Here is a 23,540-nt window from a genome sequence, read left to right as displayed (position 1 = left end):
ATTTACACGTGCAATAAGAAAAGTAAGTTTGAATGCCCTGTGGAAGGCAGGAAGTTGTGGGAACATAAGCATTCCTTTGATTATGTTCAGTGAAACTGGGTTGTGTACTTTGTAAGAACCAGGAACAACTTCTAAGACCTTACACTTCCTAATCCTGTTGCAACTTCGATCGTTTCCCTTTTTAAGCAATGACTATAACTGGACCTAACGAAGAGAAGTGCAATTGCTCAGCTCAGACAGATAACTTCTATGTTTTGTAATATCTTTTTCATTCTAATGAAATCTTTCTCTCCATTTTAGACAAATATCACTTGCTGTGTCATAGCACATGGATTTCAGGACCACCTGTGAAGAGGTAGGATCAGATATTTTTTCTTTTCAAACAATAGTAGAATCAAAATCAATGAACTTTTAATCCTTTTTATATGCAAAATCATTTTGTTATCCCTTTTTTTCTAAAATGAGAGGAATTATATAATCAAATATAAGTTATTCAGCTGATCGCTTTATGATGGCAGACAGACTTCTTAGTAGAAGATGAAAGAGGTGTATTCATCACTAGCCAGATGTATTCATCACTAGCCCTCACCTCTGTCGTTCCAATTTACCTCTTTAGGCACAACGTAGGTGCAGGTAGCTGTGTTTCGTGTGAGCTTTGCTCTTAGTGAAGTGTTTATATCTGAAAGCCTGTACATGAAGAAAAACATCAGTGGAGCCAGAAATCTGCCTAGCGCCGTTCACCAAAATCAAGGGGGAAATGTAAAAGTATGGGGAACAGGTGGGGAGAGAGGGTAAGCTGTGAAGATGACCAAAGGGAAAAGCAATTCCATTCTGATTTCATGGGGAAAGAGAGTTATTTTTTGCTTAAAATACATATAGTTTCATAATGTCAATGCAAAGTACTTCAGTCCCCCTCCACTAGAGATGGGGGAAGTGCTTTGCTTTCTGTGTTCATACTGACTTTGCCTTAAAGAAAGTAAATGAGGTGTATTTGTAGACATTAAAAAGGGCATCATATTTACTCAATGATTGTCTATGAACACATTATTTTAATGTCTTTTCACAACTTCAGGAATTGAGACACAGTGAGAACCATTTACACCAAATTACGTAATGATGTCAATGCATTATTATGATTAAAAAATCATGACAATTACCTGTATACTGAAAATTGCAAAAAATGTTCAGGAAGTTATGACTGGGAACAAGAAAACTGGTGATATATTTAAGTTTGACCATGATCCCATGAAAAAAGAGAAGTGAAGAGATAGGAACAGCACTAGAACTAAGAGCTAACTGCAGCTAAAACCAATTTTGACCTGAGCTTCGATTGGTATAAATTAAGGGGGAACAGATAATAAGGCTAAAGAACATTAAATCATGACAGCATTCTGAAAGGAGTAGTAGGGTCAAAAATTAATATTGAAGTGAAACTTGCTTTTTGGGAAAGAATACTGCAATGGTTGTCCAGGATACTAGGTATTAGGCTTTAATACCTCAGAAGATCCATGCACAGTCTAAATTCTATAATACAGTATATCTCAGATTATTTGCCTGGAAAGGAGCATTCTTGTCAGTTTTGAGCTCTGGTTTTTAGAATAGAATGTTTCAGTTGGAAGGGATTTACAATGATCATCTAGTCCAACGCCCTGACCTACTCAGGGCTGACCTGTTAAAGCATGTTATTTAGGGCTTTTTGTTTTGTTTTATTTTGTTTTGTTTTGTTTTTAATTTCTTTTTGAATGCACTTATTGAGGAAAAGAGGCAGATACATGTTATTTTCATAGGATTTTAATGTTAATTTTAAAGTAGTATTTATTAATATAGTTATTATTTAAACTTGTATAGATTATTAAGTAGCAATGAACTTCAGTCTGTGCCCAGCAGTAGTAACAAGAGCAGCCACAGAAACATGACCTGACGTGAGTCCTATTTTAGCCTTTACAGTGCAACTACATTGACAGATCTGTTTCATTCTGTATCTAGCTTCTAACAGGGGCATCAATTTCAAATTTATCTCTTTAAAATTCAGCTGCTTTGTTGGAGCTTCCTTGATAGACAAGGGCAGGAGAGGGTGGCTTCACCCATCCTAAAAAAGCTCCCTGATCTGGAGACCCTAAAGAAGCTCCTTTAGCTTTTATATTAATAAAATTAAATAAGGTGGATTCAACCCCAGTTTGTCTGCTTTGTGTAAAATGAGTTTTTTGTCACAGAATCAGCAGTGTCACTTCCGAGAAATTCGGAAAACTATGATCTACATCTTTCTTCTCTAGACAATCGAAGTTAATAAAATATAGACTTTCAACCTACTTTCATCAAATGACGGTGTCTAAATAAATCATCATCAGCCTTATGCTTACACATAGTGTAATTTTTAACTAAAACCTCAGCACTATAATTGTAAGGCATAATCTACTTTGGTTTTTGTTCAGGTCAAAATATATTAAGCTGGATCTAAAAACCCAAGAGAGGGGAGGCAGCTGCAGCTCCGTGCCCTCCAACCAGTAGCAAGGGTGAGGATGCACACAGAGCACACATATACACTACACGTATCCACATATATATGTATACACTTATGTACATGACCAGCTATGGAGATCACATACCGACACACAGAGTACTCGCATGAGCACAGACAGCGCCAACAGCCTCATCCTGTTCCCCTCTCTGGCTGAGCAGGTTCACTCCTGAGAATATAAGTGTATGTGTGTACAGTGTGGATGCATCCAGCGGCGGGCCTTAGACAGTCTGCCCAGCAGCTGCCCTTGGATTCAAGCCTTCCCAGTTGCTGGCAGCTGGGCATACGAGCCCCTGAGGCCTCTGCCTCTCTCCAGCTGCTGGTACAGATCATCGCACACATGCACTTTGTGCTGAGCTCCTACTGCAGATCTGAATAGTACAGTCAGTGGAGCCCAGTGAGCGATGCAGTTCTCCCAGAACCTACCGATAACTGAATTGCTCTCTATGATTTGTTGCCTATAATAAGCATTGATTATAATGAGAGCGTAAACACTTATACGTAGACAGGTCTAGTTTGGTGTCAATCTCAAAACTGACACCTGACGATCCTAATGATTATTTTCTTCCCTAAGCATCTTATCGGTAGGCTGTGCTGCCTTTCAAGGCATCTTAAAGTAGTTTTATTCTGCAAGAGAATACGTGCTGTGCTAGACAATTCAAATGGCACTACAAAAAGATGACGTCTTTCATACACACATTTTTTCTAAGGGAAACTACCTGGTATCTGATGATGGAAAAGTTAGAGTTTTTTTTTTTTTTTCTTGTGGCTTCTTCACTTGCTACTTGTGGGAAATTTTCCACTGTTTCATATTTAATTATTCTAGATTCCGTGCTCTTTCCCCTTACTCATCAGGAAATGTGTCCATTGTACTGGTTCTTGTACTTATTCAAAAATTTCCAAACCATAAGACTATCCAGCTCCTCTTTTAGCCTTCATCCTGAGCTTTCTGAACTTTACAAGAACATAAATCATAGAGTCATTGGGTTCTTTAAACACTCTGCTGTACTCACTTGACCTTATTCTATATTCTGAAAACTATCTCTGGAAGATAACCTCAGTCTCTGACATAATACTGTCCTCTGCAGTGAAAGTGCCCTTCTGAAAAAATGAAGACTTGGGATGATTATAATGCATTAGAACATTTTCCGCTTAAATACATTTTTTTTTTTAAGTTGATATTTTCCATGTACTTTCTAAACAAGCTGCATGAGCAGCTTTCAAATTTCTCAAACTTTCTAACTTTTGAAATCTCATCCTTCACTTCTATTAGCTTGCGGGTTTTTTCCTAATATAACTTCAAACTTATTTGAATTAGTAAATATCCCATTCATTTTCACACTTACAGTATTTTCATCTGTTTTTACATACTGTCCATTGTTTCTTTGAAGGATTATTTTGAATTGGTAAACCAATTTTGTTTGTCCGCTGCTTTTCTGAATCTTATGAATATTCTTGTAGACTTCACAAAATTTATAATTTGATACTTTCTGTTGTTCACAGGTCTGGTGACCTCTATTTCAACACACATCTTGGGTTGTTGTTTTTTTGCCTGCCACGGAATGTGTTTTAATTTTTAAGCAGTATTTTGACTTCCTCATGACTTTCTTTTGTTAATCTTATTATATACTATTTTGGTCTGTTTCTGGTCACCTTTATGCCATTTTCTGATTTACACTTTTCAGCCTAAGCTGATGATTTCCTTTGTTTATAAATGCTATCAAATGGCAGTGCTGGCATTACTGCTACCTTCAGTTTGTGGGTTTTTTCTTAAACCCAGCTTCAACTCCTAATTTAATCCCATAATCAGAATGTCTGTGAGAATGTCATGTAATAGGTGAATTAAATTTGAAGAAAAATACATTTTCTCACAATAGCCCTCAATTTTATGTTATCTTATCTCTTGGCCTCAACTGTAATGATATAATCCAATCCTGGTAAGCTTATTGGCAATTCAGACATCAAACCTTGTTTCCTTATAGTGTCAGAAAATGAAAGGTTTTGCTCTAAAAAAGTACCTTAGTTCAGTAAGAAGCTATATAATATATATATATTTTTTCCAAATGTCTAATTTACATATTGAATTAATCAGACTGTATGAAACAAGGAAATTCTCTGTAAGACTTTATTCTTTCAAGAAAATCACTTATGATGAATGCCATTGCCAAATACTTACTTGGCAAATACCTGGCAAATCAAAGAAAAAGAGGATTAAATCCAAATTCAACATTTTCCTGCAGTTCTTTCAGGTTGTAGTGTGAAATTCATGTGCAGGAATGTACTTGCTATCCTTTTCATTGGAAAATTTTGGTGTCTGGTAGAAGAGACTCTGAATGACAAGCTGAACACATCCCTGTGCATCTGGGCTGCCTTCCAATTTTTGACAATATAACTGCTTTTCACTTACGCTAGCAGCACCTCCGCAGAATGAGTAGCTGGACCATTTAAAAAAACATCCTTTATGTGGTTTTGACACATATTCCTACCTCTTGTATTCATTGCCATTACTGCCTTATACCTCTGATTCAATTTCCCTTTTTATTATTATACTTGTGATTATAAAGCAGTGACAGGCATATCTCCAAATACTCAGAGGTCAGCCTCAGTTCAAATAAGCATCCAAAAGTGCAGATATTCATCTGAACCGAACTACATATGTATTTAAGGCAGTTTCTAGACCCATTCTCCTTACTGGTGTCGGATTTTTGATGGTAGAAATAAATTTCAGGGCTTAAAAGTAAATTGCGGAGGTTTAATTTAATTCTGCCAAAGCAGAAATTAAAAATCCAGGCCACCTTGTATAGAAAATGTGTTGAGAATTTTTTTTCTTTTCCTTTCTTCCACTGGTTCATGGACTAAACTATTCATAGAATCACTATTATGGGGTATCTATGATATGATAACTATTCTGGGGTATCTGTTGAAGTCTTCCTACTGATGTGAAACTAGAAGCAGCAAGCTAACCAAATTGTTTTATTACCGTAAGGCAAAAGAAAAAGATAAAATAGCATAAACAAAAAGATATAGTCATGTCTTGAACACTAATGAAGAGTATTTAAAATTGACTGAAATACTGAGTAAGTCTCGTCCAGAACAAAACATAGAAGAAGTTTTAGAAATTTTTTTCTTATCATAAATGGCAAAGAAAACAACAAATAGGGAAAAATGTAAACAACAAAAAAATTATTTAACAGAACACCTGCCAATTGCCTTATTCAAACAAGGTGACTGAAAAATATTAACGTTGGAAGTTCTTCAGGAAATTGACTTTGAAATCATTAGGTATCTTTAAAGATGTTTCTCATACAGTATTAATTTTGGTGTATGTTTTGTAGAGACTTTTCTGCTAGCACAAAAGTGTAAACTGTAGCTTTCATGTCTGTTTCCTCTGAAATTAATTCTTAATTATCAGTGAAGGCCATATATATTGCACCAAGCTGTTTATGGTATGTAAGCATTTCTAAATTCCTTTTAGGGAAATTATTATGGCCAGATCTTTTACACAGCCAATATGGACAATGTGTTGTAAGTCAGGGTATAATGGAAAAAGATTTTTAAAAGACCTTTTTTTCACAGTCTTGTTGGCCTTGTTGCTAATAGTGATCTGAGTGTTACCATATTCTTTGTAGAAGCAGTCTGCCTTGAGGGCTCTGACAACCTATGCTGTTCTCTGATAGTGATCTGAAGCAGAAAGTTCGACACAGACCGGTGTGGCAAAGCAAAGAGGGATCAGTTTTCAGACCCTCGTGTAGTTCAGGAAGAGTAAGCAGTTTCTAAACTCTTGCCAAGGACATCAGCTCTCAGTGTTCTTGTCTAACTCTGCTTAAAAAGGTGTAGAATGAGATGACAGAGGCAGTGATGTGCGGGTGCGACATTCACTGCATCTGTCACTTAGGTGACTCAGACCTTCCTTCATCACTGCTTTTGCTTGAAGTCACTGACTCCTCTCTCATATGGAAACTCATTCTTTCACCAAGGTATGTTGCTTCCATATCCATTCCTTAGCCTACCTCACCCACTTCATAAACACGTGCAACTTCATACACTCAGTTTTCTTGCCCTCTTTACAACAGGTGCCAAACTCTATAAATAGGATGAAGAAAGGATGGTATAAATGTAAGCAGGGCAATGTTCTTGGCGATTTTGTCTCAAACATACAGTGAAGGTGTATTGGCTTAACAAACTGTTGTCAGCTGAACTGTGCTTCTCTATCCATGTCTGCTGTAAGATGATGCAGTGTGTCGAATATTTGAGCACAAGAGGATGCCTTGCATGACCTCACACTGACAGTTACAGTAGCTCGGCTGGCGTGCCGTGTGCTGTTTTATTGCTGTAAGTTAGAAGTAGGGCAGAGCCCTCTGCCAGTGAAATGTAGAAGGCTTGAAGGGAAAATTTTAGCACACTTTTCTCATGGAATCTCTTAAAAATTAGTAATGAGAACTAAAGCGAACATCAGCCACAACCCCGGACCCCCACACCTCATCCACGCACACACATGCATGCCGTCTAAGCTCTTCAGATGCGAGAGACAGCAGGAGTATAGGCAAGACAGGTGATCTCCCTCCAACAAGAATAATTTTACTGGGGCCACATGGATGAAAGATGGTGTGCACAGTAATTTACATGAAAGCATACGTACAGGCTGTATACGTACAGGCTGTATTCCCTAGTTCCAGCTCTGGATAAGGACACAGGAGCTCATATCTTTATTTGGTTCAGTTTGATGGATGCTTTGAAGGGAGTGGGGGAGAGAAGAAAAAAGAAATTTCAGCAGACAAAAAGAAACATAATGAAATAATTAAATTCTAGTCTTTGTTCTCAAGGACTTCTGTTGAGCTTATCTAATGAAACTGAACTACATTCTTCTCCTTTACATGGTTGTTAATGCTGCTCTCAGGTAAGAGGGTGAAGGAGGTAGTGTAATTGAAGGTTTAATTTTGAACTGTATCATAAACTAGCTTTCATAACGCCCAACAACAGTAAAGTGGTTCATTACATTTCAGAGTGTCTGATGTAAATAAGATCCTTGAGTGTGTGTGATCAATCATTACAAGGGCCAAAATGTTTTGATGTTCCCCAGCTTGGTTTCCTTGTTCAGACTGAATAAGCTCAGCCCGCATGCATTTAGTAACCGACTTGAATTTTAATTTTATTCTAATGGTTAATTGTGTCTGCTATGGTTATGTGCCTCTAATTCCCACAAAGAAGCCCCTCAGCTTTTGCAGAAACACTGTTTGGAGATTTTCATAGAATCATAGAATCTTTATGGTTGGAAAGGACCTTTGAGATCATCGAGTCCAACCATACACACACAAAAAAACCCTCCTACAATCTCTGCCACTAGACCATGCCCTGAAGCGCCACATCTACACGTTTCTTAAATACCTCTAGGGATGGTGACTCAACCACCTCCCTGGGCAGGCTGTTCCAGTGCCTGACCACTCTTTCAGTAATGTAATTCTTCCTAATATCTAACCTAAACCTCCCCTGCTGCAACTTCAGACCATTTCCTCTGCTCCTGTCATTATTCACCTGGGAGAAGAGGCCAACCCCCACCTCTCTACGACCTCCTTTCAGGTAGTTGTAGAGGGCAATGAGGTCTCCCCTCAGCCTCCTCTTCTCCAAGCTAAACATGCCCAGCTCCCTCAGCCTCTCCTCATATGACCTGGTCTCCAGACCCCTCACCAGCCTGGTAGCTCTCCTCTGGACACGCTCCAGCAGTTCACCCAATTTTATAGGGTTATTGACCAAATCAGAAATGTGCAGTCAAGTAAGGCAGAGTTACTATAATCAGTGTACCAGAGGCAGAATTTATTCCATTGCCAGTTATCCAGGGAGGAGGAAAAGCACATCTGCAAACTTTTCTGCAGCATTTTATAAGTGGTAGATGTTTGTAGGCTAGCCCCTTTTATTTGACCACAGTTATTTACAGGCCTCTTTGTTCAACTTCCACAGTCACTTACTACCTCAGAACTCCATGGAAAGAGTCATCATCTGAGTCTGTAAAGCAGAAGTCTTAAGGAGAGGATGAGGGGAATTTAACTATTTTACATTCTCTTTATTTTAATGTCATAACATTTTATCTATGATATGAGACAGAATTTTTCAGTGGTACTGAAAAATGTGATCCATTTAGTTGATTTGTCTGTCCATGTAAATCAGTTTCTATCTCATCCTGTTTTAAAAAAAAAGACACCTAAATACTAGAAGGCAGCTGTATCATGTTTTCTGACCAGAGCTTCCACTGACCTCAGTGTGAGTTCAGTGCATGGAACTCTTCATTTTTGTTTCTTCTTACTTAGTTTAAAAAGAATAAAAACAACATCATGACTACTTTTGAAGTTAGGTCTGAGTTACACAGACTTTCTACTGGCGTTCAAGGGAAAACAGTTTCCTAAGTTTGAGTGTTTAGCATGGAGCAGAAGTGACAGAACAGTTAGTCAGTGGAGAACATTATGTAGAGCTATTTAAAGGTTGTCCTCGACCTTTCCACCTCTATTAAAGCCTCTTGAGAGCAATTTAAACTTTTCTTCTGCCAGTTGCCTACTGTCAGTTTCATATTTGTGTTTGTTCTCTCCATGCTATGGATGTAAGGTATCAGAGCACATTATGGGGAGATCTTCCAAATCCTCTTTTAAACTCTTGTCTGAGAAAGAGACCTCAGATTCAGCCAGGTCAACCTTGGCAGTTAAAGTTCACAGCAAGACTTTTGCTTCCTTGATCTCCTCTCAAGCCAACTTTTTACAGACAGTGGATTGAAATCTGACCTGAATTAAGACAATGGAAGTTTTATTATTGACACTAATGAGTCCATGATTTTAAGTAGTTTTTATATATGAATTTTCTTCTGAGATACATACGTACATACACACTTATCTGTATGTATGCAAAAAGGTATAGGTATCTAATACTAGTAAATCAGATGTTGTTAAGGCTGAATATTTAGATTCCCTGTAAACAAATTTCTCATACCAAAAATGCTCTACCAACATGACTTTTTTCCATTTATGGAGTGCTGTAAAGAGTGCTATTTTCAACTCAGCCTTCAGGGAAAAATTACTAAATACTGCAGGTGCTTACATGTGCAGACTTCACTGCTCAAACCTGTTATGCATAATGTTCCCCAAAAGTAGCACAAATAGGTTCTACCACAAAGACGCTGCTAGATTGGTGGAAAGCCACTTACTGTATTTTGAAGAATCATACAGAATTCCTGATCTCTAACCACAAATATTAAATACAGAAGTGGAGCAAGAAGTAAGTTACTAGTGGAAGCTGCGTTCTTTGATCTCTTTTCTCTTATTCCTCGCTTCAACATCATCATTTGAAAATGACCATAACAGCGTAAGTCAGTATTGTGCTTATAGGTCAGGAAAAGCCCACAATAGGTTCATGTAGGCTGTCAGTGCTCGCATCTGTCTAGTTTGGAGGAATTATTATATATATTTCTGTGTCAAAATTGGTGTAATACGTGGAACATCATCTTTTACTTCATGTCAAAGTGAGATGTCATCATTTAATACAAAGATGGGAAGAGCACAGCTGCTCTGAAGCAATTTGAAAGTAGTTGTACAAATTCACCGTGGGCAGAATAGCACCCTATTATTGCAAAATCTGCCTTTGCTAGTTGCTACTGTAACCATCGTTCCCTTGCAGTCTGAGCACAGTAAATAAATACAGTGAAAACTGGTAATAGTTTTGGATATTTGTGGGGTAACTGTACCTATCTGTCAGCTATTGTGTTTCAAAATACCACTTCTAGCAATACAAAGTGCTAACTGAGAAAACTTTTTTTCTTTATTCCTTCCTTTGAAGACAAAGACAGGGATTTGTTTGCTGCAGGATGGTAACCAGGAGCCTTTCAAAGTGCGACTGCACTTAGCCAAAGATATTTTGATGATCCAGGAGCAGGATGTGATCTGTGTGTCTGGTGAGCCTTTCTATTCTGGTGTAAGTAGTTTTTATTTTTTCTTTAAGATGTACTTTATACAATGCAAAAATACTCTGTGTGTATGTGTGTGTGTGCGTGCACACAGATGCATATGTATGCATTTACTCCCACAATTTGATATTTCATTTTATACTGTTAACGCTAAGTCTATTTTAATATGTCATCTTTTGAGAGTAAATCCTAGTAATACTCATCTAAGAAGCAGCAATGAGACAATGTGCATGACTACAGTATTGTTTCTCTGCACTCACCCTTGAATATTGGAGCCACCGAATGTGATAAGAATGACACAAGCAGTGATGTTTGCAGTGAATACAGATACCTCAGTGTACTTACGTATCTGAGTATTGTCTGTGGAGCTGATAAGACAGTTGATGGGTAACTGTTATGGCAGGGCTTTGCTGGTAGAGGAACCGTCTGCTATCCTCTGTTGCTTTGGTTGCTTCATATGGTAGCACAAGACCAGACTTCATGCTTGCTGCCAGTCCATGCTGGGGGGGTCTAGCTAGCGGGTCACTAGCTTTATCAGCACATCATGTTAATAAAGATGGACTTCAGCTGGAACAGTGTAATGGTGTGATTTATGTATTACTGTTTTTACATGATGTGTCAGATTTCTTATTTAAGTAGCACATTGAATTTTGTGGATAAGAAACTGAGCTTTGTAGACAATTATTTGGCAGCTGTGTAAAATGTTATATAGAATAATATTGTCGGGTTTGGAACTATGGCAATGCTCAGTTTTTATTTAATTGTAGAAGATAGACAAAAAATAATAGAAACCATTTACTACTCGTTTCTATAGACATTTTTATAGCTACTGTAATTATATTTTGTAGAGGTATTTTTTAGATTTATGGGGAACTATCATAAACATTCTGCTCTCCCTTTGAGCTAAATAAAATTATCACAGAATTCCATGTTAAATCTTATGAGGCATAGTAGTGTAGTATCTGTTTATGCAAATGTTACATGACTGCTATTATGTCTGTCTGTTTTATTAATTAATTGTTGCTGTTGCCACATCCCTGTATCTCTAAATGCAAGTGTAATAAAATGATACAACACTGAAACCATAAATAAAGTGGTAGAATATTAGCTGTGCTAACAGTGTGGAAGATTAATGGAAAATGTATAGGAGAATCCATCTCACTGTTACGAACATCTCAAGGTGAATGGTTCTGAGTTTTAATCTGAAACAAGAGAAACACAATGCTTACACTGTCTCCGTACAGGCTGGGTTAATTTGCCTGACAAATCTGACATTAGCTTTTGACAGTTTCATGCTGTACAAACACAACTTACTAGTACAGGTCTGTGTGCTTTATATGGAACATAGATGCTCCCTTTACCAATTAGACTGTACTGTTCCTCAATACACAGGACATCAAGCAGCCCATATAGAAAGAAATTATGAATTCAGGCTCAGGCTATAGTTGTTCAATTAGCAGCACACACTGTGGTACCATTACTCCACCAACCCCATTCTGGCATTATTTATTAAAAGATTTTATCGCTCAAAAATATGACTTTCATTATTGTGCTTTAATATCTGTTACTTCTTCTGAACATGTTATTTAAATGTCTTCACGAAATGCATATTTAATTTTTTATCCATTTCACAGCAAGGCTTTCTCTTACAGTTTTGCAATGGCACTGTAGAAAATAGTAGATGATTTGCTTCATCAATTACACTCCCCCATCTTATTTGCATATTGAACGCATAACTCATTAACTGATTGATATTAGTGTGGTGATGAGGAGTTTCTTTTCTCTTGGAAGTGTCATTGTTAGACTAGTGACTTTTGAGCACTTTACCCTGATTTCCTCTGGGATTAAGACTAGGTCTTGAATCAGTAGGTTCATTCCAACTAAGGATGATTGACATTTCAGACAGTTAACTGTCCTTTTGTCACAGCTCATTTAAATCATCTGGAATCATATGCTTTAATTGTATAGTATGATCAGACAAGTCCCACATGCTTCTTATTTTTTTTTTCTTTTTTTTCCTAATTTTTCTTCCTGATTTATTAGGTTTCTTTTCTTTTTTTTTAATATGTTTTTCCTATGTTTTGCTTTGCTTGGTTGATTTTGTTCGGTTCTCTCTGTCATTCTAGGTGACTGACCACATCTATTTTGCTTTTACATGCTTTCTACAGAGCAAGAGCAAGTGTTTTCATTAGCAACTGACATTGAATGCCTCATAGAATAAACTCTAAAGAATAAAAATAAAATTTGTAACTGAGAAACAATACGTTGATGAATTTTATGGACAAATAGCTACAGTAAAAATTATTTTTAATCTGTTTTAATAAATAATCTGGTTTTTTATTATAAGGATTTATTTATTCACTTCTGCACTGCTAAGGAACGGAAGGCTATGACTATGTTTCTAGTTCAGAACAGTATCTCTTCTGTTTGTTGGGTCTGAATAAATTTGCATGCTCCTCTGTGTAGGACAGACTTTAAACAGGCACTTAACGTTCCAGCAGTATCCTGATCTGCATCCTGTGGAACAATCTAAATGAAATCAATGGCTTCTTAGGAATGAGGTGCTGCTTAATGTGAGCACATGGGATAAGGACCTAGTTTTTAATTTAGAACGCTTCCTTTTTAGTGGAAAACAGTTCTAGTTTCCCAAAACTAAAGAGGTGCGAGGGAACCTTGTTTCTTCTTTCATTGTATACTATTTGGAGTAAGAAAATAAAATGCATAAAAGATTATAAGCAACATAAACAGCGTTAAACACTAAAAAAGAAAGCATCTGTTTCTGTAGTAGGGTGAACAAAATGATAGTGTTAGTGAGGGTCCTGCAGCAATTGCACCTGTAGCAATTCCATAAAGCATCAAAGATCATCCAAACGATCATGGATTAGATCTAATTTTGAGCATCAGTTGCATCAGTAAGTATTAAAGAGATTTCTTTATGTGTGCAATAAGAAAGACTTGCGTTCCAAGAGATAGAAACATACTGGGCTCTGCATTATGCCTGCTAGCGGATATCTGATGTAGATATGAACTCCAGTGCAAATGACCAAAAGTGAGAACATTTTGCGAAACTCAAAGCCTAGAAGACAGTGTCTTTACTAACCCAAATTAAATGCTAGCCTCTAGAGAGGCTTTATAGTATGGGTAGCGTATGCCTGAGTTGGAGTAGCTTGTGTGTTGAAGATATCCATGATTCTCTCTGTGGGAAAACTGGAAGATGAGATTGGTGACTATTAGGTCAGGTACACATTTTTGTCCACTAAAGTATACTGGACCCTCACTAAATATTTTTTCATCATTGTGGTATTGCCAACAAACAGCTTTCTTATGCCTATAATTGTCATAAATCCCCATGTAAATTACTTGTGGTACAGAACACTTTGGATTTTCACTCTTTTCATCTGAAAAAGAAATGCCTTGAAAACAGATGAATTAAACAACGTAGGAACTTCATCAGTATTGATGGCAGAAGTACAGAATATTCCTTTTAAATTAAATGATACTCACAGAAGTTTGCTATATGGTGTTACGGATAGCAATGTGCACCTAGTCTTTTTAGACATGTAGGTCAATCGCCTGGACTAACAAGGATAGCCTAATATTGACCTTGCTGAAAGTTATGATGGGGGGCGGGGGTAGCCTAAGATATGGCATGTCTGATCTGAAATATGAGTCTTCAGTATATTTATTCCTAGGAAAAGTTTTAGTCTTTGCAATTCCAGAATCAAAATTTCTATTTCAGAGATAATCCTCACAATTACTGTCACCTTTCATGAACATCTGAAATTCAAGTAAAAGGATTATTGTGCTTTATCAAGAAAAGTAGTTTATCTGTCTAGGGAGCCAGGTTTTTTTCTTCTTTTTTTTAATAGATTTTATTTGTCATACTAATCATACTCAGTGTATGTGTATGTGAGATCCATAAACCAAGGATATGACAATATACCATCTGACAAGATGAATGTTTTGAATCAGCTACTGTTTTTCTAAAAGACTGAAAATGAACTGTGAGCAGCTGGCAAATTGCTAAGTTCAGCTACCAGGACAGTTTGCGTTTTAACATAATTCTCTTAAAGATTCTATTTAAAAGTTATAGTTCCCAAAATACTGCTAATTCACCTGATGATAAGATACAGATGATTCTCATATCTTTTGAGTAATGGAATTCTATGCTGCTGTATAGTAATGCATTATTTAATTCCATGTTAATAATTTCTTTTAGCATTTTTTAAATTAAGGATCTTTTGGGGAGATTGACGCGAAGATCATTCATAAGTTCAATACTAATAGAATTGAATGCATGTTTTTGTGAATTTATAGAGCAACAGCTCTCAGAGCAGTATTGCATTCGATAGGTCGATACAGATGTATCTGAATGCAACCTATGGACTGTAATCGGTTTTCTTGATAGAGAAAAAAACCTTCATTAATGAACACCTTTTCCAAGGTCAGAAATTAACACTGTATTATATATACACTATATTATTTCACTGTATATACACTATATATTACACTGTATTATATATAACACTGTATATATATTGTTGAACTGTAGCCAGATCTGATTTCTGGCATTATTAATCACACAATCATTCTTCTTTTTCTTGTAAAGAAAAGAACATATTATATCTCACTTTTAAAGTTGTCCTTTTGCTATTGTGAAATCAACTGTGTTGAAAGATTTATAACTCTATACAAAGCCCATATGGTATTACAAAAAAAAAAGGTGCATTAGAGACAGTTTTTCAACTTACAAACTTCGCACAATAGCATGTTTTTCATTGTGTCTTTTTTATTTAAATGATAAAGGTATTATTATTTTTTTAGTATAAGTTTTAATTCAGGACATATCACTTGACTGTGACTTGCCTAAGTAGTCAGATGAAATTATTACATTTCCCTTGCTGGCACATTTTAGAGTTTTGGAGACTTCCTGAGAGTGAATTTTATATCTGTTGCCCTGGATCATTCTATTTTGAGAGTTTAAAATTTTCTTTTCATATATTTTGGTGTAGGTAAAACAAGTTCAATTAGCACTAGTAATGTTAACGAGGAGAAAAATGAGTGAAGAAAAAGAGAAAAGCTTAAAATAGTAGAGCATATGGTTTTGATTTTTTTTTTCCGCATTGTATTTATTTCTATATTTATTTACTATTTTGATTCTGATGTGTGATTGAATAGTATAAACAGTGCCAAAGTGAAACTCCCTGTCCTGAAGAGAATTGCAAATATGTGAACAGATAGGTCACCTTTCAAGCACTTTTCATTCTTGTTACCGTCACAAAGCTACCAGGAAGAATGGTGATTTTTTTTTTCACCACGCTGGTATCTGTCAGCTATTCAGTGGAGTGAATCCATTTTTTCACAGAAGTCGTCAAATACCTATCAGATAGTGGTAACTTTTTTTTTTTTTTTTTCCTGACAATCTGGACAGCTTTTAAGTGACAACCTGGAACTGACAGATGTAAATATGATTATTTAGGGACAACCAAAGCCATCTAATTTTTCTGCAGCTTCCTAAAAATAAAAACCATAGCAATCTGCTGAGGTTCAAACACAGGACTACCATTTGTAAAGCAAAATTTGAAAGAGCAGATTAGCTTTTTTCTTATTGGAAGAAGGCTTTTCCCCTACAAAAAAAGGAGAAATATTACAAAGCCGAAAACACTTGGAGAACCCAAAGCCTTGATCAATGGCAGTATATGATGTGAGGCAGTAGCTGGAAACTAAAGATATTATGAAGCTACAGAGAGTGTTAGATGCCAGGCTGAGTGAGAATTCAGGTCCATACTGACTTTGGGGTTGTGGTTTTCCCTCTTTTATTTCTATATTAACAAATGCAGTAGTTTTGAAATAGATCATCCCTAGAAGTAGAGTTTTTACAAGTAGATATTTAGGTGAATGTTGATGCTTTTAGGTGTATGCTGTAGCAGTGGGGACATTTTGAAGTGAGACCAGGCAAAGGGCTGACTCTTCCTCTTTCCAGTCAGTGTTAACAGTCTACACAACACAGCATCCACAGCTTCCCTGGGCAACCTGTTCCAGTATCTCACCACCCTCACCAAAAAGAATGTCGTCCTAGTATGTAATCTAAATCTACCCTCTTTCCATTTAAAACTGTTACCCATCGTCCTATCACTACACTTCCTGATAAAGAGTCCCTCCCCATCTTTCCTGTAGCTCCCCTTCAGGTACTGGGAGGCTGCTATAAAGTCTCTCCTGAGCCTTCTCTTTTCCAGGCTGAACAGCCCCAACTGTCTCAGATTGTCTTCATAGGAGAGGTGCTCCAGCCCTCTGATCATCTTCATGGCCCTTCTCTCGACTCTGCTCCAACAGGTCCATGTCCTTCGTATTTTGGGAGCCTCAGAGCTGGACGCAGTACTCCAGATGGGGTCTCACAAGAGCAGAGCAGAGGAGGAGAATCCCCTCCCTCAACCTGCTGGACACGTGTCTTTTGATGCAGCCCAGGATGCAGTTGGCTTTCTGGGCTGCAAGTTGCCGACTCATATTGAGCTTCTTATCAACAAACCCCCCCCAGTCCTTTTCCTCAGGGCTGCTCTCGATCCATTCTCCTCCCAGCCTGTATTTGTGCTTGGGATTGCTCCAGCCCACGTGCAGGACCTTGCATTTGGCCTTGTTGAACTTCGTGAGTTTTCACAGGCCCACTTTTCAAGCCTGTCCCGGTCCCTCTGGATGGTATCCCTTCCCTCCAGCACAGACAGCTTGGTTTCATTGTCAAACTTGCTGAGGGTGCCCTCAATCCCACTGTCCATGTTGCCAAAAAAGATGTTAAACAGCGCCAGTGCCAATACCAACCTCTGAGGAATGCGACATGTCACTCATCTCCACTTGGACATCGAGTTGTTGACTGCAACTCTTTGAGTGTGACTGTCCAGAAGTTCCTTATCCACCAAGTGGTCCATTTGTCAAATCCATGTCTCTCCAATTTAGAGACAAGGATGTTGTGCAGTTCTCAGAATGCGTGTAAAGTTTCATTGCGCTTGTCAATTAATCCAAAGAAATGCCAGTAAGAAAGAGTAAAGCATTACCAAAAAGAGGATATAAAATCTCCCTTCTTGAAAATGTATGAAATAATTTGATGAAAAAAAGATTTCTCATGACATTTTCTTATCTCAAATTTTAGTGGGTTACCAATAGCTGATAAACTATATGAGAGCATGGCCTTGAAGATATTATGGTATGAAATGCCAACAGGCTGATCTATGAAGTTACTGCCAATGTATTGACTATATCTTTATATTTCATTATTATATTTTAAAAATTATATTCTAACATTTCCCTCCTTTTTTTCTCTCCATTTTTCTATGTCACTGTGCTATTGCATATTCCCCTCTATGTTATTTTCTCTTTTCCCACCTACTGCTTTGTTCTGCACCCATTCAGTTCTTTTCCATGTTCTTCCATATGTATAGTACCTTCATGTCTGTTCTATCCACTGTGAAAAGAGAGGTCTTGTTTTCTGTCTGGACCTAGACAAATTAATTCTTCATACCTTTACCCTTGTAAGATGAATAACCAGAGACAGCAGTGTCCCAAACTGAAAATGTAATATTTATATCCTAGCAAAAAGGTTGAGTAATGGAATATTGGAAGTTTCACATGCTGTTAACTGAGTTTTATGAAGAGTTTTGAAGCTTCTTTGTCCTTTTGTTCAACTGTTATTTGATTACTTTCATAGACAGATTATATCACATTAGATTAATGGTTTATATGATACAGTATAAATAATTTGAAATTATTACTAATTAATCATTATTGTTAAAAGTCAGTTAAGCATTTCTAAACTTACTTTTACATCACATACCAGTCAGTATGAAATATTTGAATCTTTACTGTGCTTAAAATTTAACTGTTAAAAATAACATTACCTAGTGACTAAACATAAATAGTTAATGATTACACAGGATTTTGTGTTTTCCTTTCCTGACTGTTTACTGTTGTTGTCTGCTGACATGGTCATTCTTCACTTCTGATCTCATTTAAGATGACGTCCGTGATCTCAAGAAGATCATATGTATTTTAAGGAGAAATTTTAATACCTCTTTAATGAAAGCCTCAAAAACATTGCTTCTGTTTCACTGCATAGCTCTGAGGAAGAATTTTTTTGACAAAACTCTTAGCTCTTCTTTCCAGTCAATGAGCATATGTGTGGATGAGGAATTTCTGAGTTAGAGGCATCGAAAATGCTGACAGCTTGGCAGCAGCTTTGAGTTTTTCAATAAAATGATAACTACTTTTGTTCTGTTCCAGGAAGCAGCTTCTAAAACACTGCTCTGAATCTTGCATTTAAGGATCCTAGGAGCTCTAACTTTCCCTCTGTTTGGTGTAATGTAGATAACAAATGTGATAATGGAATTTCAATCTCACGGGACATTTTGTGTAGCCTTGGTATCGAACTAAGTAGCTTTTCATCAGAATCAAGGTTTATTTTGTAAACTTGGAGATGAAGTTGCTTTTGGAATTTGCAAAACCATTGCAAATTCAATCATAGAATACTATCCTGTGCAAATAGAGGGGGAAAGTGAAACTGAGTCAAATATTAATAGACAAATCTACAGCTGACACAGATTATTAGTTAGATTTTATTTTAAGCGGATAGTTGGAATCAATGGAACAGCACTATCTTTAACCTGGAATAATCAGGGTACTTAGGGTACTTCTTTACTGGTACAAAATGTGTTGCTTTCAAGACCTGTTGCCACATTTTATTAATGAATAGTTGTAAAGCATTTTAAGAACTTAAAGCTATTAGACCAGTAAAAAACATGTTATTATTGTTATTGTTCATTTGAAATGCTAATTAAAGACATCAGAACAAAATAGTTTGCTTCAGTTTGCTGGTCAAACTTCTTTATTCTATTAATACTTATATTAAACATATTATGGTACATTAAAATATAATGCTTTGCAGACAAGGTTTATTCAGTTCGCCTTGGCTGAAGATGGCACTGAAAATGAAGCTTGGTTTGGGTTTTTTGCAAATCACACAAAAAGTCACATGCAAGCCAAGCAAGTCACAAAGAAAAACTTACTCAGATAAAACAGTTTTCTGGCAAAGCATTTCAAAGCTGGTATCTACTATCAAAATACTTATTGAAGTTACTTTGCAACTCTAAAGGGAGGCATTTGTCTTTCCAAAGTTAAATTTGACATCCTGGCTCTGTACTCAATGGGGGACATAGATGATGAAGATGATTATCAACTTGGGCACCCGCTTTAACTCACCTGGATTGAATGTATTTATTTTTCTGTACTGATTACAGGATTAAAATTTGTCTTGACCAATGGCTTAGTTTTAGATGAATTAACTGTGGTTAGACGAGTCCTGTCATTTTACTCTTAAACTTCTGTGTTAAAAAAAAGGAGCTGATCAGAGCTGGGTTCTGATCCTAATTCAAAATTCTCGTTTATGAAATGTATGATGCTCCTGAGAGTTCTTGAAAAGCTGTTTCACTAAATTGTTTATGTGATGTTTGCAATTGCAGACTAGGGGATTATTGATGGTACACGAATGAAATATATAACTCATATGTAGTTCTGATTTGTATTTTTGAAGACCATTAATTGTTTGCATGCTTGTAATTGTTGGCCATCATGCTGTGAAGAATACGTAAGTCTTTACACTTAAGAGACACCAAAGTAATATTTCTTTATTGTAACAGTGAGAATTGTGTTGAATGAGCCTAGGTTAAATACAAAGCAATCCCTTCATTACACATAACACATCACTCGAGTGGATCTAGCTTGCAGTATGTTTTTAAAAGTTCGGTTCAGTTCAGTAACATTCCAGACCTGAAATATTTAATAACTACTCTCAGTCGAGATAGAATAGAACCTAGAAAAAATACCAGATGAAACCCTCTGATTTTTATTTTTTTTTTTGTGCTGGAAAATTACAGTTGCTTGAAATTTTTCTGTTACTTTGCTTACTTTTACGCAGTTTTGGCTATTTAGTAATCTCCTGTGCTAGCGAAGTATTTCTGAAGCGTGCATTTCTTTCTCTTAAAAAGTAATGCCGAACTCCGATGAAAAGCGTTTCTAGTTTCCTGCCTGATAGTACTGGTAAACTCACAAAATACCCCAGATCAGCTGTTTTGGGGGCTGGCTTGTCTCTGCCTTCACTTGACTGAAAACCAGAAAGAATTTTATTGACTTTTGTATGGGTACTTGTGTGTGTGTTGTGCTAAGAAAGACAACAACAAGGACAGAAATATTCTGCATGACAGCTTTCTATTGGGCTTTTTAAAAGCATAGCTCTAGCTTAGAATATATTCAAATGCCGCTATTTAAACTTTACAGTGACTACTGTAATATCATGTACTACAAATTTTAATGAAGATTTATGTTTTCGCTGAGCATACTACTTCATTTGAAATTTAGTTGTGAAGTGTGATATTCTTTATTGCATTCATGGTTAATGTAATACTGTCAAGCCAGTTTATTTAAAGGTTGCTATTTTTCAACATCTTCTTGGGTAACACGAGTATTTTCTATTTGATTTGAGCGTGTATAACAAAAATACTAGAATGTATTGCCTAGAGTGTAGAAGTCGAGCTTCTGTTCTTAACTGGATGTTCAACACAAGCTGGAGCTGGAAATGACATGGAGTTAACAGGAAGAATACAGCGACCAGTGGAGCCACAGCTGGGTGTTTCATATTCGTTTGTGTAAACTCAGCTTAGACCACACATCAGACTGTGGCCTATATTAGTTTATCCCGAATATATTGTCTGCAGCATTACCTGCAGCTGAAACCTCCTGGCAGACAAAAGGTTTTCTAAATACAGTTTGTGGACTGAAGTGAAAAGAAATTTGTGGGCTGAACCCAGTTTCCAGGAACTTCGTTGTGAAAGTTCCTCCCTAGAAGGTGTGAGTTGAGAGCTGAGAATGACCTTCTGGTCCCTCTGAACAGCACAGAAGCATATGGATGAAACAGGATAGACATATTGCCATGCTACACATTCATTTTTGGGTTACAAATATAAGACTATATTGTTTTCATGCATTTCAAATGTTAAAGAAATAAATTGAAACATTTGGCTGTTCAACAGCAAAATTATATACCTCTTTTTTAGATTAAACATTTACAAGCATTAGCCTAAATAAATAAATGAAAAGTCTCATTTTAGGCCATCCATTTTGTCTTGCTATCCAAAACATTGGACTGGTTTATCCTTGCTCTTTCTGCAGTTACATGATTCATATTTGTCACAAATGTGAAAAAGAAAGAAGGTAACTGGATTTTCCCCCAAATTCAGCAATATCAGTTTTCCAAAACTCTTATGTGTAGCCCTACATCCTTTCTTTTCCTTTCTGTATACGAAGGAAGGAGGGAAAAATATCTAGTTACTTCATCCTCTCTGTCACTGGTATGTTTTTGATGAGAGACTTACTCAAAGGTCACTGAGACTGGCAATCTATGCTGATTGTACTGAAATATGTGAACATATATTGATAAAATGTATGTGCAGACTCATGCTTTCCAATACATATAATGAAATGAGTATAAAATCTAGCCCACCTGTACAGGGCATTAAAATAAAAGTCTATATATTACATGTACTTGTATGTGGACATATGGTATATCTGCTACAAAGATTTTTTTTTATTGCTAACCAAATTGACTAATTCTAAATGATCTTTCGGAATAAAGTCAACAAGACAGACTAGAAAAAAAATAAGTCTTTTTTGCAAATGTTCGTATCTAAGACAGATACTAGCACACAGTTTTTATAGAAGAAATTTTAGGATGGGCAATAAAAAGGAAAAAAAAAGGAGTTGCTTTAAATAATTCTGTCTGTAAGAAAACCTTTTAAATCATTGGTTATGATTTTTAAACCATAGCTCTGAGGTCAATAGTAGCTGTGTTTGTATCACATTTTTAATTTGGATCAGGACTGTGCTTTGAAATGAATTTCTGAGTCATGTGCACTTTACCATGCTTTGTCTCACATCACTGAGTGGTCTTGGAGTACACAAGCTGTATTCCTTTTGGATGAAACTAATTGGAAAATGTGCTACAGGAGGGCAGTTTACGTACATGTAGTGCTCAATCTGCATATGGGACCAATTTAGGACAGGTCAAGGTTAAGACCTCTGAAATGCATGTGTTATGTCCTAACTGTTAAACTCTACAGTTCTGTTCTTATTGCATTGCAGTACTTGCTAGTATGATCTAAATTGAGCAAACGACTTTTTGTCTGAGGCAGGACCTCTGCTTTTCTCACAGACTTTGTCTTTTTCCTCTGCAGCATAGGTTTAATGGGATTTTCACATTCAGGAACTCAAAAGTCTATTAAAATGAGAAAAATCACTGTAGGATGGAAGCAAAGAAACAACTTATTGAAGTGTAAATATATATGGCAGAAAACATTAAATTTAACAAAACTTGATTTATTTTTTTCCCAGGAAAGAACAGTAACAATTAGAAGACAGACTGTAGGAGGATTTGGATTGAGTATAAAGGTAGGATGATTTTTTTGGTATATTATTCCATGTTACACAAAGTGTCTTTGTATATAGTTAATTTTACCTTTAATGAGAACAAACTATATTTTAGGGATTAGAAATAAGAGAGCAAACATATTCTAGGATGTTAGATACTGCCACAGTAGGCCGCCAGCAACTACACTGCCCTATGGAATGGAAGGCAATGGAAAGATCATTCCCTTAAGATCTAAGCTGAGCAACTCTGTAATAAGATTTGATATGAGAGCTGAAAAGTGTTTGCAACTGCACAGACTGTACTTTTGTTCAACAGCACTCTAATTTAAGTGGTTATTAATGAATGCTAAATTTCAGTGGCAGGCACATGGAACAGCCAATAAGTTCATCATCAATTCTCCTACAAAGAATATCACATTAATTCACTGCAATTCATTAGTAGGACAGAAAGTGTTATTGCTTTCTCATATTGTTTATTTTGTTGTAGATCAAGCAAAGGCAGCAATTTATCATGTTACCATATTTTTGCTTTCTTCAGTAAGATTTAAGAAAATAAGTAAGTGTAGGTGATCCTTTTTGAGGGAGGGAGGGATGAGGAGAGGGAAGAAGGGATAATAA

General features: G+C 36.5%; 1 protein-coding gene across 1 annotated transcript in view; it reads left to right on the top strand.

Annotated features, from left to right (window-relative positions):
- The first annotated feature begins 328 nt into the window (after positions 1 to 328).
- Positions 329 to 23,540, top strand: part of SNTG1 (syntrophin gamma 1) — a 166,621-nt gene continuing 143,409 nt past the window's right edge. Inside the window, exons 1-3 of the mRNA XM_054189470.1 lie at positions 329 to 355; positions 10,334 to 10,468; positions 22,887 to 22,943. Coding sequence (XP_054045445.1) covers positions 329 to 355; positions 10,334 to 10,468; positions 22,887 to 22,943 — 219 coding nt within the window. The remainder of the gene's footprint in view (positions 356 to 10,333; positions 10,469 to 22,886; positions 22,944 to 23,540) is intronic.

This window comes from Rissa tridactyla, chromosome 2 (assembly GCF_028500815.1).
Source record: "Rissa tridactyla isolate bRisTri1 chromosome 2, bRisTri1.patW.cur.20221130, whole genome shotgun sequence".
NCBI lineage: Eukaryota > Metazoa > Chordata > Aves > Charadriiformes > Laridae > Rissa > Rissa tridactyla.
Note: the sequence above shows the minus strand (reverse complement) of the source record. Positions and strands in the feature narration are given on the sequence as shown.